The sequence below is a fragment of the Rhinoraja longicauda genome, chromosome 4, assembly GCF_053455715.1.
Source record: "Rhinoraja longicauda isolate Sanriku21f chromosome 4, sRhiLon1.1, whole genome shotgun sequence".
In the NCBI taxonomy this organism is placed as follows: Eukaryota; Metazoa; Chordata; class Chondrichthyes; order Rajiformes; family Arhynchobatidae; genus Rhinoraja; species Rhinoraja longicauda.
The window spans coordinates 5,260,250-5,278,482 of NC_135956.1; the positions used below are offsets into that span (position 1 = coordinate 5,260,250).

Genomic DNA, 18,233 nt, shown 5'->3' on the forward strand with positions numbered 1-18,233 from the left:
GCTGCTAAGTCTGAATACTTCAGGCATTTTCGTTCATGCTCTTCACCAACTGCAGCGTAGCTAATGGAGAGTAGCCAATGTTGTTCCTTTGTTTAAGAAGGAAAGTAGAGAGAATGAAGGGAATTATAGGCCGGCGAGCCTCATGTCAATGGTAGGGAACTTATTGGAGAGGACTCTTTGGGATTTACTCCCATTTGGAAGATAATGGGTTAATTAGAGGCAGTCAGCATGGCTTTAAACCCATTCCTTCTCTCCCGAGATGCTGCCTGACCTGCTGAGTTACTCCAGCATTTTGTGAATAAATCGATTTGTACCAGCATCTGCAGTTATTTTCTTATATGGCTTTAAACATGGCAGGTCATGCATTACGAACTTGATCAAGTTTATGAGGAGGTGACAAATGTGTTTGAGGGTAGCACAGTGGATGTTGTCTACATTATTTTTAGTACGGCATTTGATCAAAGTCCCCCATGGTCGGCTGATCCGGTAGATTATGATGCACAGGATTAAACATTGACCTGCTGGCATGGATTCAGAACTGGCTCTGATGTAAGACAGTGTTGTTGTGGAAGGACGATATTCAGGCTGTAGGTCTGTGACCTGTGGAGTTCCGCAGGAATCTGTGCTGGGACCTCTGTTGAATGTGATAATATATAAATTAATTGGATGCAAATTGAGAGCGGACTGTTAGCCCTCCTCGGTCATGGCTGACCATGGGTGATGCATCCTAGTTGTCTGCTTGCTCCACACCTCGGCTAGAGCAGCGTTGCTTGTGGCTGAAGAGACCAATGCGGGAGTGACAGTCTCTGTGGCAAAGGTCACATTTGTGTGTGGTCTCTGGTCTGTTGAAGTTGCTGCGCTCCTTTCTGCGTGCCCGCTTGTCTGCCGCTGCGTTCATCAGTGTCTCTTCCCCCGTTTTGAGATGTTGGTTCAGGGTACCTCTCCACCTCGTGCGGTCAGCTGCAAGGCTCTCCCAGGACTCCACATCGATGTCGAGCACCTTCAAATCTCTCTTGCAGACATCCCTGTAACGTAGCTGGGGACGGCCGATGGTTCTCCTCCCAGATGTCAGCTATCCATAGAGGATGTCTTTTGGAATACGGCCATCCTCCATGCGGTGGACATGGCCCATCCACCGCAGCCTGCGCTGCCTGAGTAGAGTGTACATACTGGGAAGGCCAGTGTGAGACAGAATCTTGGCGTTGGACATTTTGTCTTGCCAGGATTGATCCAGGATTCGGCGGATGCTTCTAAGGTGGAAGGTGTTGAGTCTGCTCTTCAGTCTGGCATATGTAGTCCATGTCTCACTGCCTCGCTGCTATCTTTGCCTTCACTGTCAGTTTTGGGTTGTTCAACACTCGAGTTGTGAGGCGAGCGAGAGTTGTAGCTGCCTTCACGATCTTCTTGTCAATCCCTGTGTCCAAGGAGAAATTGTCGGTGATGGTGGAGTTCCGTGACCTGTGGAGTTCTACAGGGATCTGTGCTGAGACCTCTGTTGTATGTGATATATAGTGACTTGGATGCAAATTGAGAGCACCCTTTTCCTAATGTTGTCATTCTACTAGCTGGGCAGCTTGCAGCCCAGCGGTTTGAACATCGACTTCTCAAACTTTAGATAGTTCCTCTGTCCCTCTCTTCCCCTCCTCCTTCCCAGATCTCCCTCTATCTTCCTGTCTCCACCTATATCCTTCCTTTGTCCTGCCCCCCTGACATCAGTCTGAAGAAGGGTTTCGACCCGAAACGTCGCCCATCCCTTCTCTCCTGAGATGCTGCCTGACCTGCTGAGTTACTCCAGCATTTTGTGAATAAATTCCTTCAATTTGTACCAGCATCTGCAGTTATTTTCTTATACTACTAGCTGCTATGTCTACACAGCCTCTCTGTAAAGATTTGACAGATTTGTTAAAGTATTTGCCTGGGAGACTGTTTCGCCTCCTTTACTTGCAGAGCTTATGGCAAGAATTTTCTCCGGGTATTTTCATGTCACATGATTTTTTTTTTCATCTTCACCACCAATTTGTAATGTGCCTGTGTGAATTTTAATTCGGTCAAAAAGTAATGGCAGGGGTCTGTCTAATGATTCATTGAGAGAATCGAAGGTCAATTAACGTTTATGCAACTTGTTTATTTCATAGAACAGTGCAGCACAAGAACAGGCCCTTCAACCCACAATATCTGTGCCAAACATGATGCCAAGACCAACTCTTATCTGGCTTCTCATAACCTATATTCCTCCATTCCCTGCATATGCCTGTCCAGAGGTCTCCTAAATGCATTGTATCTGCCTCAATCACCATCCCCAGCAACACGTTCCAGGAACTTGCTGCCCTCTCTGTAAAAAAGATAACAAACGTGCCCAACATCTCCTTTAAACTTTGTCCTCCGAGCATTTGATTTTTCCACTGTTTATGAATAAGGGGTAGGCCATTTAGAACTGAGATGAGGAAAAACCTTTTCAGTCAGAGAGTTGTGAATCTGTGGAATTCTCTGCCTCAGAAGGCAGTGGAGGCCAATTCTCTAAATACATTCAAGAGAGAGCTAGATAGAGCTCTTAAGGATAGCGGAGTCAGGGGGTATGGGGAGAAGGCAGGAACTGGGTACTGATTGAGAATGATCAGCCATGATCACATTGAATGACGGTGCTGGCTCAAAGGGCCGAATGGCCTCCTCCTGCACCTATTGTCTATTGTCTATTGTCCATTCTGGGAAAAAGGTTCTGACTGTCTACCCTATCTATGTCTCTCGTAATTTCACAGACTTCTGTCAGGCCTCCCCACAATCTCCAGCATTCCAGAAAAAAACCTATCCAGTTCTGTCCAACCTCCCCTGCAGCTGATACCCCCTAATCCAGGCATCATTCTGGTCAACCTCCCTTTCCAACACCTCCACATCCTTCCTGAAAAACCTCAATCAAGTTAGTAAGACCATTCATCTCTCCACATGTATGCATTCATTCATCATATGTTTACATCACATTGTCTTACACATTTTTTTAAAGCAATATACAGACAGTGATACTTTACTGGGTATATTCCGTAAGGGCGACGCGGTGGCGCAGCGGTAGTGCTACTGCCTTGCAGCACCAGGGACCCGGGTTCGATCCTGACTACGGGTGTTGTCTGTACAGAGTTTGTACCTTCTTCCCTTGACCTGCGTGGGTTTTCTCCGAGATCTTCGGTTTCCTCCCACACTCCAAAGACGTACAGGTTTGTAGGTTAATTAGCGTAAAAGTTTTAAAAATGTCCCTCGTATGTGTTGGGTGGTGTTAATGTGTGGGTTTCCCGACTCCATGCGCTCAGTGGACTGAAGTGCTTGTTTCCATGCTGTATATCTAAGTTAAACTAAACTAGACGAAACTAAACTAATCCAGGAAATAATTTGTAAAAATCGGCGATCTATGATCTCTCAGTCTTTTTTCTGTTCTTCAAATGTAATTCTTCTTTCATGCCCGTCATCTATGTTTCAAATGTTGGGCCAGGCTCTTGCACAGTGGACAGCCTTCTCGTTTGCCACCGCTAGATCGTCCAGGCAGCATTGTTCACCAGGTAGTGGGCATCTTAGTCGGTGTGGCGTGGATTGTACAGATGTTCCACATTCACATCCTGTGTCTGCCGCATCTGCACTGCCCCATTTGCTCATATTAGTCTTGCATCTATATATCAGGAGGTGTAGATCCAGAGCCAGCAACATTATGGGGGACCCCTGCCACCCCAGCAACGGACTGTTCCAGCTGCTACGGTCAGGCAAAACGTCTCCGCTGTCACGCTGTGAAAACAGAGAGGATGAGATGGAGTTTCTTCCCACAGGCCATCAGGACTGTTAACTATTATAACTCCAGGGACTAAATTTTGTATTCTCTGTATTAACTTTAATTTATATGCCGTAACTGTAATTCTTTTTTTGCACAATCCGCAGGCATTGCCACTTTCATTTCACTGAATATCGTGTATGTGTATGTGACAAATAAACTTGACTTGACTTGCATTGGCCCACCCCTGTACCAAGCCTATTGAGGGACCTCCAGGTCTTGCAGTCACACCTGTGACCAGGTGGTAGCTGTTCCTTGGTTGGGATTGGCAGCTTTTCGTGGTGGTGGTTTCCACTGCGTTTCTTTTCCCACAAGGCTGGTCTGGTTGCTTGAGGAGACTGTGACAGGGGCTGGACTGTGTGAAGGAAGCTCTTCCTCCACTTCAGGCGGTTTGGGGGTGGGTGATGGGAGTGACAGGGATGGCTGGTGTCCCCAGCTTGCCCACTACGTTCAGTTCTACCGGCAACTGATCAAAAGTAATAATGTCCTATTCAAAGCTGTTATTGAGCGCTCAGCTTTTTGGCTACTGAAACTTATGATCAATTATACATGAAATCACATAAATGATAGAATATCTCAATATGTATCCTGCTGCTTCAGTCTGTGGACTCCTTTCATGTACTTCCTACTCAACATATCTACAGATGGTTTTGCATCATGAGTGAGCTTTTTGATGTCCGGCCTAAGTGGTTCATGAGTCTCTTAGACAGCATAAGATGATACTATTATAAGCGTACTGTCATTATTTGGTCATTAGTTGGTTACTGTCATTAGTTGGTATTTTTGTTTCATAAGAAACAATTACATTCATCGGACCTATATTTCAAAATAGTTCTTGACTTTGTTTCACTTAAATTACAAGGAATAAATCATCCCTCCTCAAATTTGAACATTAGGAGATATGACCCTCATTGAATGGCGGTGCTGGCTCGAAGGGCCGAATGGCCTACTCCTGCACCTATTGTCTATTGTCTATTGTCAAATGCCCTGTATATGCAGCAAGGAAAAGTCTCAGATATGTTGGACATAATGTGCAACAGTGAAAGTGTTTAAGTACTGCTGAGGATACTCAGAAAAACATATTGTGGTAATGATACATATATTTTTCAGGATGCAGTTTTGGCTCTCAGTGAAGAAAATGTAAATCACATTGCTATCTGTTTGGGGAAAAAGGTGTTAAAACAGATCATTTAACTTGAAATGTGTATGGTTGAAATTCTGGTCGTAGTTCTAGTAAGGCAGTGCTCCACCTAAATCCCAGATCCAGGGAAGAAGGTTATTAACCAGGCTGGAGTTGAGACTTTAGAAGGGCCCAACATCCAAGGACGTACACGCCACTGGAAATAAATGGGTCTACTGTGGATAGGGTGAGCAGCTTTAAATACCTGGGAGTCCACATCACAGAGGATCTGACATGGACAACACACATTGCCACACTGGTGGGTAAGGCAAAGCAGCGCCTTTACCACCTTAGACAGCTGAGGAAATTCAGAGTGTCTCTGAGGATCCTTCAATGCTTCTACTCTGGGGCTGTAGAGAGCATCCTGTCCGGCAACATCACAGTCTGGTTTGGGAACAGCTCTGCCCAGGACAGGAAGGCCCTGCGGAGAGTAGTGCGTTCGGCTGAACGCACCATGGGAACTACACTCGTCCCCCTGCAGAACCTATACATCAGGAGGTGTAGATCGAGAGCAAGCAAGATTATGAGGGACCCCTACCACCCCAGCAACGGACTGTTCCAGCTGCTACGGTCAGGCAAACGCCTCCACTGTCACGCTGTGAAAACGGAGAGGATGAGACGGAGTTTCTTCCCACAGGCCATCAGGACTGTTAACTATTATAACTCCAGGGACTAACTTTTGTCTTCTCTGTGTTAACTTTTATTTATATGCTGTAACTGTAATTCTTTTTTTGCACAATCCGCAGGCATTGCCACTTTCATTTCACTGCACATCGTGTATGTGTATGTGACAAAAAACTTGACTTGACTTGAGACTCATGTTGAGAATCATAAGTTGTCGAAAAAAAAAGACAGATTTTGTAGTCCTCTGTGAGAAGACTCACAGGCAGCTCTGGCTGAGGATGGCGCTGATTCTCATGAAACCTACAGAAACACATCTGCTCGTAACTCCATATGTGAAGAGCAATCTGTCCACCAGAGAGCAATTAGTAACTGATTTCTCCGTAATGTAGACTGCAATTACATGTGTGCCTGATGCTGTACTTGGCGGTATTTCTGGAGCAGTCCGATATCCTCTTCTAAAATGTCCCCCAAAGTGTTGAGGCAAAATTAAATATTTGGCTGCTGTCTCTTGCCAAGAAAATAGAGTTGATATTTTTCTAATTGTTTAAAAACTGTCATTGTATCTTTGACTCTGTTTTTAACCAAGGTGATTTTCACTCTTGACCTTTTTCTGTTTAAACCTGTAATTTTGCAGCCCAGTGTGGTGGTTCTTTGACTGATTTCAGTGGAGTCGTTCTTAGTCCTGGATTTCCTGGAAACTACCCGAGCAGCTTGGATTGCATCTGGTCAATAATGCTCCCAATCGGTTTTGGTAAGTTAAGAGAACATTTTTTATGTGCACGCCCTTCGGCTTTCTTCACCAACTTCAGCCTTTATTTTATGGAGTCTGACAATAGACAATAGACAACAGGTGCAGGAGGAGGCCATTCGGCCCTTCGAGCCAGCACCACCATTCAATGTGATCATGGCTGATCATTCTCAATCAGTACCCCGTTCCTGCCTTCTCCCCATACCCCCTGACTCCGCTATCCTTAAGAGCTCCATCGAGCTCTCTCTTGAATGCATTCAGAGAATTGGCCTCTACTGCTTTCTGAGGCAGAGAATTCCACAGATTTACAACTCTCTGACTGAAAATGTTTTTCCTCATCTCCGTTCTAAATGGCCTACCCCTTATTCCTAAACTGTGGCCCCTGGTTCTGGACTCCCCCAACATTGGGAACATGTTTCCTGCGTCTAACATGTCCAACCCCTTAATAATCTTATACGTTTCGATAAGAAACATATGCTTCTGCTTCTGTTCATCTGAGTAAGGTAGTGATTAGTTTTCTTACTTTATGATTTTCACGAAATGAATTTACACATTGTCTTTTCTGCACATCTTAATTTATGAAGGTGTATCAGATGTAAAATACATTGGGGCAGGTGCAAGGATCGATAGAGCTCTTAAGGATAGCGGAGTCAGGGGGAGAAGGCAGGAACGGTGTACTGATTGAGAATGATCAACCATGATCATTGTTAATGTACAGTGTTAATGTACGGGGATCGCTGGGCGGCACGGACTTGGAGGGCCGAAAAGGCCTGTTTCCGGCTGTATATATATGATATGATATGATATGATCACATTGAATGGCAGTGCTGGCTCGAAGGGCCGAATGGCCTCCTCCTGCACCTATTGTCTATTGAAAGGTTTAGGAGGAATTTGGCCAAACACGCGCAGGTGGGACGAGTGTAGATTGGGCATTTTGGTCGGCACGTGTAAGTTTGGTCGAATGACCTGTTTCCATGCTGTATGACTCATGTCATCCGGAATGGATATATTTTCCAATAGTCCCTTTTAAGAATTCAATTAATTAATTCCGTTTTATTTCATTTGTAATCTGTAGGTGTGCACTTGCGATTTGTCAATTTCTCCACGGAGACAATCCATGACTACATGGAAGTGAAGAGTGGCTCTGCGACAACTGGGACAGTAATTGGTAGATTTAGTGGTCCTCAGGTTCCAGCACCTCTGTTCAGTACAACCCATGAAACGACCATTTACTTTCACAGTGATTACTCCCAAAACAAGCAAGGCTTTCGCAGCATGTATCAAGGTGAGTATCGGAAAATGGAAACGATAAATATGTCACTGGAAATTCAATATGCCATTTCAGTTCCAAGGAGGTTTGTAGTGCGTAATGTGGGCTTTGTGTATATGCAGTTGGTATTACCCGTTGCCATTTGGAGAAGGAGATGAACCAAATTAGAAATGGTGTGGATGGTAAAATGAGAGAACATCCATCTGCTTTCGTCAGAAGCCTACAAATGATATATGTCGGAAGGAACTGCAGATGCTGGTTTAAACCGAAGATAGACACAAAATGCTGGAGTAACTCAGTGGGACGTGGTCTTGACCGAAATGTCACCCATTCCTTCTCTCAAGAGTTGCTGCCTGTCCCACTGAGTTAGCATTTAGTGTCTGTCTTCAGCCAACAAATGATAATGAAGGGAGATAATGAAAGGTCTTCCAGTGTTATTGACGCCTTGATTTCTTTTCAAAGGGAGACAAGAATAGCAAGAGAGGATCAAGCAATTATTTCAGATTGATTTGTTAAGTTATAGGAACAGAATTAGACCATTCGGCCCATCAATCCATCAATCAATTCCGCCATTCAATCATGGTTGATCTATTTTTTCCTCTTCAACCCCATTCCCCTGCCCTTAACCCTTAACCCTTAACCCCATAACTCCCATAATCTCCATAACCCTTGACACCTGTACTAATTAAGAATTTGTCAATCTCCGCCTTAAAAATATCCATTGACTTGGTCTCCACAGCTGTCTGTGGCAATGACTTCCACAGATTCGCCACCCACTCACTAAAGAAAATGTTCATCATCTCTCTCAAGGGATGTCCTTTTATTATGAGGCCCTCGCCACTGGCCCACTAGTGGAAACATCCTCCCCACACCCACTCTATCCAGGCCACATTTGTACAAATGTGTCAATTTATTTGTAGTGATTTTGAGTAACCGAAAACAGCAACGGTGATTCTGAAATTATAGCAAGGTGGGAAAAATGGAAAATAGGCAAAATTTATCCCTATGTATGTACATGTATTTCTTAGTATGAATCACTTAATAGATTTTGACGAAAGCTTTCTATATTGGTATTGTTTTCGATGGACACAAAATTAGTTGGCAACCATTTAAAACAATGTTAAAATGTGCGGCACGGTGGCGCAGCGTTAGAATTGCTGCCTTACAGCGAATGCAGCGCCAGAGACTCAGGTTCGATCCTGACTACGGGCGCCGTCTGTACGGAGTTTGTACGTTCTCCCCGTGACCTGCGTGGGTTTTCTCCGAGATCTTCGGTTTCCTCCCACACTCCAAAGACGTGCAGGTTTGTAGGTTAATTGACTGGATAAACGTAAAAATTGTCCCTAGTGTGTGTAGGATAGTGTTAATGTGCGGGGATCGCTGGGCGGCACGGACCCGGTGGGCCGAAGGGCCTGTTTCTGCGCTGTATCTCTAAATCTAAAAAAAAAATCTAAAACCTAAACTAAAATAGGTTCAAAATAAATATGCACAACATTTATGAACCAACACGTGAACAATTAAAATGACACGGAGAGAGAAATATATTGAGTCAGCGTGAGTGAGGATGATGAAGTAAAACACAAAATTAAAATAACACAGCACTGAAGCGTTCTGATATCTGACACATTCCTTTCAGCTGAGTGCTCTGATTATGTTGTCAGTATTGCAGTTTGATCTTTTTTTGTGTTTAGTTTTTAGTTTAATTTAGAGATGCAGCATAGAAGCAGGCTCTTCCACCCACTGAGTCTGTGTCAAAAAGCGATCACTAGCACTAGCACTACACTAGCACTATTCTCCACACACGAGGGACAATTTACTTTTTACCAAAGCTAATTAGCATACAAATCTGTACGTCTTTGGAGTGTGGGAGGAAACCGGAACCACCGGAGAAAACCCACACGGGTCACGGGGAGAACGTACAAACTCCGTGCAGACAGCACCCGCAGTCGGGATTGAACCTGCGTCTCTGGTGCTGTGAGGCAGCAACTCTATTGCTGCGCCACCGAGCCGCCCTTATATTTTATATTGAAATACCAAAAAAAAGCAAATTGATGACATAAATGGGTGGCACGGTGGTGCAGTGGTAGAGTTGCTGCCTTTCAGCGTTTGAAGGCCCAGAGACCTGGGTTTGATCCAGACTACGGGGGCTGTCTTTACGGAGTTTGTGCATTCTCCCCGTGACCGCGAGGGTTTTCTCTGAGATCTTCGGTTTCTTACCACACTCCAAAGACATGCAGGTTTATTAGCTTTCTATTGATAAAATGTGTGAATTATCTCAGGTGTGTGTGTTGGATAGTGTTAATATGCAGCAATTACTGGTCAGCATGGACCCGGTGGGCTGAAGGGCCTGTTTCCACTCTGTATCTCTAAACTAAACTAAATTAGACTACGTTTCAAAACATTCTTTAAGATGGTAGTTGACTGTAATAATCGTGGATCTGCAACGTCTATGATAATCATCTCTAAAACCTGCTACATCCAATGTGTTAGTGTGGAATTGTGACATAATCCAGCCTGATCAACTGTTAAAAAAATAATATTTCTGAACAAAGCTATCAGCTATTACCTGTAGAGTTGCTTGGACACTTGGAACTCCCTGAGAGACTGGGAGTCCCAGGCTTTTGTACAGCTGTTTGTAGTAAATGGTATGGATGCACTCTACAGTCCTTGTAGTCCACCAAGAAAGGATAAACCTCCATAGAGCTCCCAGCAAATCCATTGGGAAATCTACAGACTGAAGCACCACCAAGTGTGATCCAGCTTTAGATTGACAAGCGTTCTTATTTCAAGGGAACATAATGGGTATGAAGGATTCACACAGCACAGAAACAAGTCCTTTGGCCCACCTCATGAAACCAAATTGTGAGGAAGGTATAACTTACAGATACAACTTTGTTGCGCTAATTAAATTATTTAAAATATATTGTTATTTTAACTATGTGTAGGAAGGAACTGCAGACGCTGGTTCAAACTGAAGATCGACACAAAATGCTGGAGTAACTCAGCGGGTCAGGCAGCATCTCTGGAGAGAAGGAATTGGTGACGTTTCGGGTCAAGACCCTTCTTCAGACTAAATCCAAATTCTTCAGTCTGAAGAAGGGTCTCGACCCACCCATTCCTTCTCTCCAGAGATGCTGCCTGTCCCACTGAGTCACACCAGCATTTTGTGTCTAACTTTTGTTATTTTAACTACCACCTTACATTTTGAATCAATGCAAACTTTATTTTGAACATTTTTAAACATTCTTCAGAGAATGTGTAAACCATTCCAAATGCAAGATAACCCTGAAGGTGTGGTTTAGCCTGTATTTAAAGCAGTTCTGTGGTGGGGCCCTATTAAATGGATATGGCACTGAGCTACATTGGGGCTTGGCGATCAGTTAAGAACCTCTTTCATGAAGGAATTTTGCTTTAGGGGCAATAATCTGAGTAAAGGTGGATTGAGCAACTGCCAAATGTAAGTGACTTCGTGGTCAGCAGAAGTTATTAGGCCAATAAGTTTAATTCAGCTGAACAGAGAGCAAGATTATGAATATTGACTTCACTAACTTCAAGTATCCCTTGCATTCCCCCTCTCTCCATCCCTCCCCCACCAAAGTTGCACCAGCTTCTTGTTGCGTCTCATTGTCTGAACTCATTTTCACCTAGCCCACAGCTAACAACGGCCTGTATAATTATTACTGTTTTGCATATCTTTCATTCGTTTGTTCTATATCTCCCTACAACACCGTCTATATCTCCCGTTTCCCTTTCTCCTGACTCTCGGACTGAAGAAGGGTCTCGACCCGAAACGTCACCTATTCCTTTTCTCCAGAGATGCTGCCTGACCCGATGAGTTGGTCCAGCTTTTTGTGTCTACCTTCAGAGAGCAATGGTATTCTGCACAATGCAGTTGGAACAATTGTCTCAATACATGCACTAGCTAGGCTAAAACCTTAACAAGTAATTTACAGTGAACTCTTTGAAGGGAGTGTATTTTGAAATCAAATTGCAAAAATCCGTGGAAACTGAATTGCTGCCTGTGTACTTGTTGTAAAGAAATGTTTGCCTGGAAAGGCTGTCACGTAAAGCAGAAACGTGCCTGCTCAAATGTGTTGGCAGTCCAAAGCAGTGGATATGTTACTGTGATGGTGAATGATTAAATCCTCTGAGACAGAAGGCTGTTGCCAGGCAATAGGATGACTGATAATAAATCCTCTGGCAAGAAATTCTGTCAAGCGACAAAGAAAGAGTAGAATTAAGCTACTTTTTTAAAATTAGCATGACAGAATAAATTCCTTTTCACTGAGCAGACAAAAGGGAAATTAATTGCTCAACCTGAATCTGAATGGGATGATGCATTGTAGCAATTTCTTACTTTACTTCAATCTAAAACACTGTCCAGAATACGCTAACAAGAGGAAATGTTTTGCTGCGATCTGCCAAAAACTGGACAGTTTTCTAAGGTTTATTGGGCTTTGATTCAAACTAAATCATTGAATTATTTACATGCTGCTACTACCAGTGGGGCTCATGTTTATGCGTGTGTACAAATGTTTTGACGCAACTTGTACTGCCATGCACTTAGGGATTATGTGTGACTCTCTCCCAAGTTTACCAGCATGCTAAGCAGACAGCTCATGAAGTTGATCAATGCACAGTGATAATTTGAAGCTGGCTCTGCCAAACTGGCCCCCAGCAGCACAACTCCCAGAAAAACCGAGCTGTGGGCAGCGGCAGAGTTTCTGCCTTACAGCCCTTGTAGCGCCGGAGACCTGGGTTCGATCCCGACTACGGGTGCTGTCTGTACGGAGTTTGCACGTTCTCCCCGTGACCGCGTGGGTTTACTACGAAATCTTCAGTTTCCTCCCACACTCCAAAGACGTAGTTCGAAGGTTAATTGGTTTCTGTAAATTACAAATTGTCCTTAGTGTTTAGGGTAGTGTTAGTGTTTGGAATGACCGCTGGTCGACACGGACACAGAGGGCCGAAGGGCCTGTTTCCGCACTGTATCCCTAAAACTAAAAAAACTAAACAAACTAAAGCCAGGGGTTGGAAGCAGAAAGATTTAAACCACCTAACATCTTTACTATCCAAAGGGGTAATTAATTACTTGAATTTTGCTATTTAATTTGAAGGACAGTTAGTTGTGGAGAAGTTAGACACAAAAAGCTGGAGTAACTCAGCGGGCCAGGCAGCATCTCTGGAGAAAATGAATAGGTGACATTTCGGGTCGAGACCCTTCTTCAGACTGAGAGTCAGAGCATTGTTGTTTGTCTTTGAAGAATTTGTTGCAGTTTCTGATCTCCATGAAATGCTGGGAGTGGTGCAGAAGTAGTTATAACTATGCCTTGACCTCTAAACTTCATCTAAAGTCTAATTGCTCCCAGTGCCAGGCCCTTACCTGCTTGTTCCCTTTGCTCTGCAGCTTAATGCAAACATGGGGAATGGATCAGCAAAACCACCTGTTAGAATAGAGCATAGAACAGAGCTCTTACCAGGTGGACCCCCATTCAGTGCCCCCTTCCAAAGTATCACCAGGAAGTCGGTCTCTAATATTCAACTCCAGTAATGTCCATTATTCTTTGAGTGCGGCACGGTGGCGCAGCGGTAGAGTTGCTGCCTTACAGCGAATGCAGTGCCGGGGACCCGGGTTCCATCCTGACTACGGGCGCCGTCTGTACGGAGTTTGTACGTTCTCCCCGTGACCTGCGTGGGTTTTCTACGAGATCTTCGGTTTCCTCCCACGCTCCAAAGACGTACAGGTATGTAGGTTAATTGGCTTGGTAAATGTTAAAAGAAAAATGTTAAAAGAAAAATGTTAAAAGAAAAGTTGTACAGGGCCCTAGTGAAGCCGCACCTGGAGTACTGTGTGCAGTTTTGGTCTCCAAATTTGAGAAAGGATATTCTTGCTATTGAGGGCATGCAGCGTAGGCTTACCAGGTTAATTCCCGGAATGGCGGGACTGTCGTATGTTGAAAGACTGGAGCGACTAGGCTTGTATACACTGGAATTTAGAAGGATGAGAGGGGGATCTTATAGAAACATATAAGATTATTAAGGGGTTGGACACGTTAGAGGCAGGAAACATGTTCCCAATGTTGGGGTAGTCCAGAACCAGGGGCCACAGTTTAAGAATAAGGGGTAGGCCATTTAGAACGGAGATGAGGAAAAACTTTTTTAGTCAGAGAGTTGTAAATCTTTGGAATTCTCTGCCTCAGAAGGCAGTGGAGGCCAATTCTCTGAATGCATTCAAGAGAGAGCTAGATAGAGCTCTTAAGGGTAGCGGAGTCAGGGGTTATGGGGAGAAGGCAGGAACGAGGTACTGATTGAGAATGATCAGCCATGATCACATTGAATGGTGGTGCTGGCTCGAAGGGCCGGATGGCCTCCTCCTGCACCTATTGTCTATTATCCCTAGTGTTTGTAGGATAGTGTTAATGTGCGGGGATTATTGGTTGGCGCGGACCGGGTGGCCGAAAGGGCCTGTTTCCGCGCTGTATCTCCAATACTAAAACTAAAACCTCTTTAGTTTAGTTGAATTTAAAGAACAGCATGGAAACAGGCTCCGAGTCCACAAGCACCATCGATTCACTGTAGTTCTATGTAATCCCACTTTCTCATCCATAGCCTGCACATTAGGAGCAATTTACAGAGGCCAATTAACCTACAAATTTGCATGTCTTTGGGATGTGGAAGGAAACCAGAGCACCCGTAGGAAACCCACAAGGTCACACGGAGAACATGCAAACTCTTCACAGACAGCAGTGTGTAGATCAGTATTAAACCCAGGTCTCTGACCATGTGGGCAGTAGCTCTACCAGTTGAGCCATCCTACTGTGCCATTGAATGACCCCCAAAGTATTACCAGGAAGTCAGTCTTTAATATTCAACCCCAGTAATGTTCATTGTTATTTGTGAAATTGCTGACATCTATATACTAAAACTCCCGTTTGTTTGTTCCTGAACTACAGCCAAAACGGTACATGATAACGCAACAATTTTAGGCCCACATTACTCACCGCCGTCCCTTTGGTGCTAATGGAAGAAGTTTCATTGAAATTGGCGTTATATTTTTTAATTTATTCACATTTTAAAGTTTAAATCTATCTCCTTCGGGAGAGAGGGAGGGGGAGGGGGGAGAGGAGGAGGGAAGGGAGGGATGGGGGAAGGGGGGGAGAGGGGGGAGAAGGAGGGGGGTGAGTGGGGGGGAGAGGGTGCTGCACCAATGCAGGAGAGGTTGGGCCCAACGTGTCCACTTGGTCTAGTAAATGATATATTTCAGCCACCATACAGGCCAGAATTATGTTGCCTGTTGTATTAATTGTGATGGTGGAAATTCATGTTGTGCCTCCCAGTCGCACAGTAGGTAGCACCCTATTATGGTAGCACCCTAGTGCTTCAAGGAAGTTACAAAGGTGCTCTACTCCATAATTGCCAAGCTCGACCCCTCTATTTTTGGCAGTGAGCTGCAGGCAAGAAGAACCCAATGATTTGCCAGAACTTCAGGCTTTCTGCTGGTGCAGATGGTCACATTTGTTTCTGTCAAAGTGGAAGTCCTCACATTTTTCCCATCTTGTCGTTTCCTCGTTCATTTGGGTAATTTTCCCCATTTCCCCCTGTGGTTTCTCTGTGTAGATTTCTCTTCCATCGTGTCTCCCTGCCTTTTCCACTGCCACATCAACAAGCCTTCCAATTTGTGTTGGAAATATCACTGGGGCAGCTTCAAATATCTTTGAGCACTCTTACAGAGACCCATACTGGGTAGCAATCAAAACTTCCACGTGGAAGCCTGAACTTTCACTGGATAATTTAGCTCCTTAGCAGCTTTGCTGGTCCTGCAGTGGAAGTAAGGACTTCATGATTCAGCCTCTGCACGATGGTTGGATTTTCAGGTGGAATTTGCTATGATACCTACACTGGAGTAATTGGCTCCAAATACTGCACAAAGCAACGTGCAAGGTTAAACAGGGTTCCTATAGCATTTCACACGTATATCCCTTCCAATGCACCAAGAGTTTCATTGTGCATTCCAATCAGTATCTTCACTGAAATCCCCTGTCATCATTGCAGTCCTCTGCGATGGAATCCGCATGCTTTTGCTCTGCAGACAGTTGGAATGTGGGCAGCCGTTCCCCCTGTCCTGATTGCAGGCCACGTGTCTCTGGTGACACACTTCAATGTCTCCAACCTGGTCTCAAGATTACACAAAGTTTCAATGTTTGAGCTGGTGACACAAGCTTCAAGTTGAGTAGCAAGGTGCCTTTGTCATTATGGTCTCACCGCTAGGCCGTCGATGTCTGTCTCATTGGGAACTGCTGGAAAGAGAAAAGCTCAACAAATGGGCCACTGTCAGGGACTGGAAGCAACAAAGATGGGCATGTTGGCATCATCTGCAACTTGCAAATCAGAAAAGATTGTGGGATTCCTTTCCTCCTTCTCCATCTCATGAACAGTATCCTCTAAGAAAATGTTTGTGTCCTTCGTCCCTCATGTTCATTTGTGCGATTCAGCAATGACAAGCCTCTGTGATTTGAATTATATCGCCAAATGCAATCCTATTGCACCTCTTTTGTAGGAGATGCATGTGGATTTAATCATGGATGGCTAACTTGAGCTTGCACTAACAACACAGCGTCGTTGACTCTGTGGCAATAATGAAGTTGGGTGCTGATTTGTTTGTTGAAATCATATTTTTTGAGGTTGCAGTGATTTGTTAGTAGGCACTGTACATTGGATGTGGGCTCATTGCACGTCCTGTCCTGATGCGTGCTTTCCAATGCTACCTGGTGGTTTTCCTTCTTCTCAAATATGTTGAGCTGCGAAGTTCAACCACACTAACAATCCAGCAGCACGAGCCCAGAGAGATCATCTCTGAGATGACATCTGCGGAAGGAAATATGATGGAACAGTGCAGTCAGAAGCAATGTGACCCTGAACTAAAGATAAAATGCATCGTACATTTAATACATAAAAGGAAGGAATGCACGGTACAAAGGAACATTTTACGAATGTCCCAGAAAAGTAATATTATCGACCTGTTGGATTACCTGATGTACAACCTGAGCTGGCATATCAGTAATAGAAATACAGAACAGATCTGGTCGGAAAATGAAGACCATGATAAAAATTAAAAACCACTTCAGCTTAACTAAGTCACCCTATCAAACCAATTGACATTTTAGAAGAGCAATTAAAGCTTTAATTTAATTTTTTAATTATTAAAAAGTGAGGCGCGTCACCAAGCTGTTGTGCAGAGGTTATTTAAAAGTTCATTTCCTACATTTAATATATACTAGACCAAATGGACCTGTTGGGCCCAAACCTCTCCTGCTTTGGTACAGCACCCTCTCCTCCCCCTCTCCCCCCTCCCCGCTATCCTCCTCTCCCCTCTCCCCTCTCCCCCTCTCCCCCTCTCTCTCCCCCTCTCCCCCTCTCCCCCTCTCCCCCTCTCCCCCTCTCCCCCTCTCCCCCTCTCCCCCTCTCCCCCTCTCCCCCTCTCCCCCTCTCCCCCTCTCCCCCTCTCCCCCTCTCCCCCTCTCCCCCTCTCCCCCCCTCCCCCTCTCCCCCCCCTCTCCCCTCCCCCTCTACCCCCTCTGCCCCCTCTCTCCCCTCCCCCTCCCCCTCTCTCCCCTCTCCCCTCCCCCTCCCCTTCACCCTCTCCCCCCTCCCCTCTCCCCCTCACCCTCCCCTTCTCCCCCTCCCCTCCCCCTTCCCCCACTCCATCCCCTTCAACCCCCCCTTATCTTCCCTCCCTCCCTCCCCCTCCCTCCCTCACTAGGAGATAGATTTAAACTTTAAAATGTGAATAACTTTTAAAATATCACACCAATTTCAATGAAACTTCTTCCATTAGCACCAAAGGAACGACGGTGAGTAAGATGGGCCTAAAATTGTTGCGCTATCGTGTACCGTTTTGGCTGTAGTTCAGGAACAAACAGACAAACAAACGAGAATTTTAGTATATAGATAAACATCCATGGTGATTTCATAAAAACATGCTCGATTGTGATCACCATCGCTTTTAACAGCTCTAGACTTTATATACTTGATATATATATGTAAGGAAAGATTGCATTTGGATCATTGTTGACGATGACAGATGAAGACTGCAAAAGTAACTGGTCCCGACTAAAAATGATGATGATTAATGTGAGGTTGACTGTGTTGTAAGAGTGCTCGGCAGAGACCTCAGTGGAAATTGAGATTTGTTGGAAGCTCAATGATTCATGTATGCCTCTGCTGCATTTGAAGCTCTAAAAGCAAGCTTCGGAGTTGTTGTATGGCTTATATTCTGAAACAACATTGACATGTCAAGACTCTTTATAATCACGCAGTGCTATGTACTTGTGTTATCTATCACAGCATTTGTCAACATCTTTTATATTGCCTATCTAGGAAAGATGTAAAGGTTTTGGAAATGCTGCAAATGAGGTTTACAAATATGATTCCAAGTACAAAATAAAATCAGCTACATGGATAAACTGGAAGTGTATGTTGATGCAATTGGAAGTTATTCTTGAGACAGATAAGGTTTGCAGGGGATCTGGGCAGTGGTTGTGGGCAGGGTGGATGGGGAGACATTTTTCCCATTGGCTTTATTGTGAACAACAGGAAGAAGGAA

At 44.6% G+C, this 18,233-nt stretch overlaps 1 protein-coding gene across 2 annotated transcripts in view; it reads left to right on the plus strand.

The window, feature by feature from the left end:
- The window catches only part of csmd3b (CUB and Sushi multiple domains 3b), a 1,698,079-nt gene that overhangs the window by 1,514,023 nt on the left and 165,823 nt on the right, over positions 1 to 18,233 (plus strand). For both annotated transcript variants that reach the window (XM_078397138.1, XM_078397139.1), the window contains exons 40-41: positions 6,247 to 6,363; positions 7,436 to 7,645. In XM_078397138.1, coding sequence (XP_078253264.1) covers positions 6,247 to 6,363; positions 7,436 to 7,645 — 327 coding nt within the window. The remainder of the gene's footprint in view (positions 1 to 6,246; positions 6,364 to 7,435; positions 7,646 to 18,233) is intronic.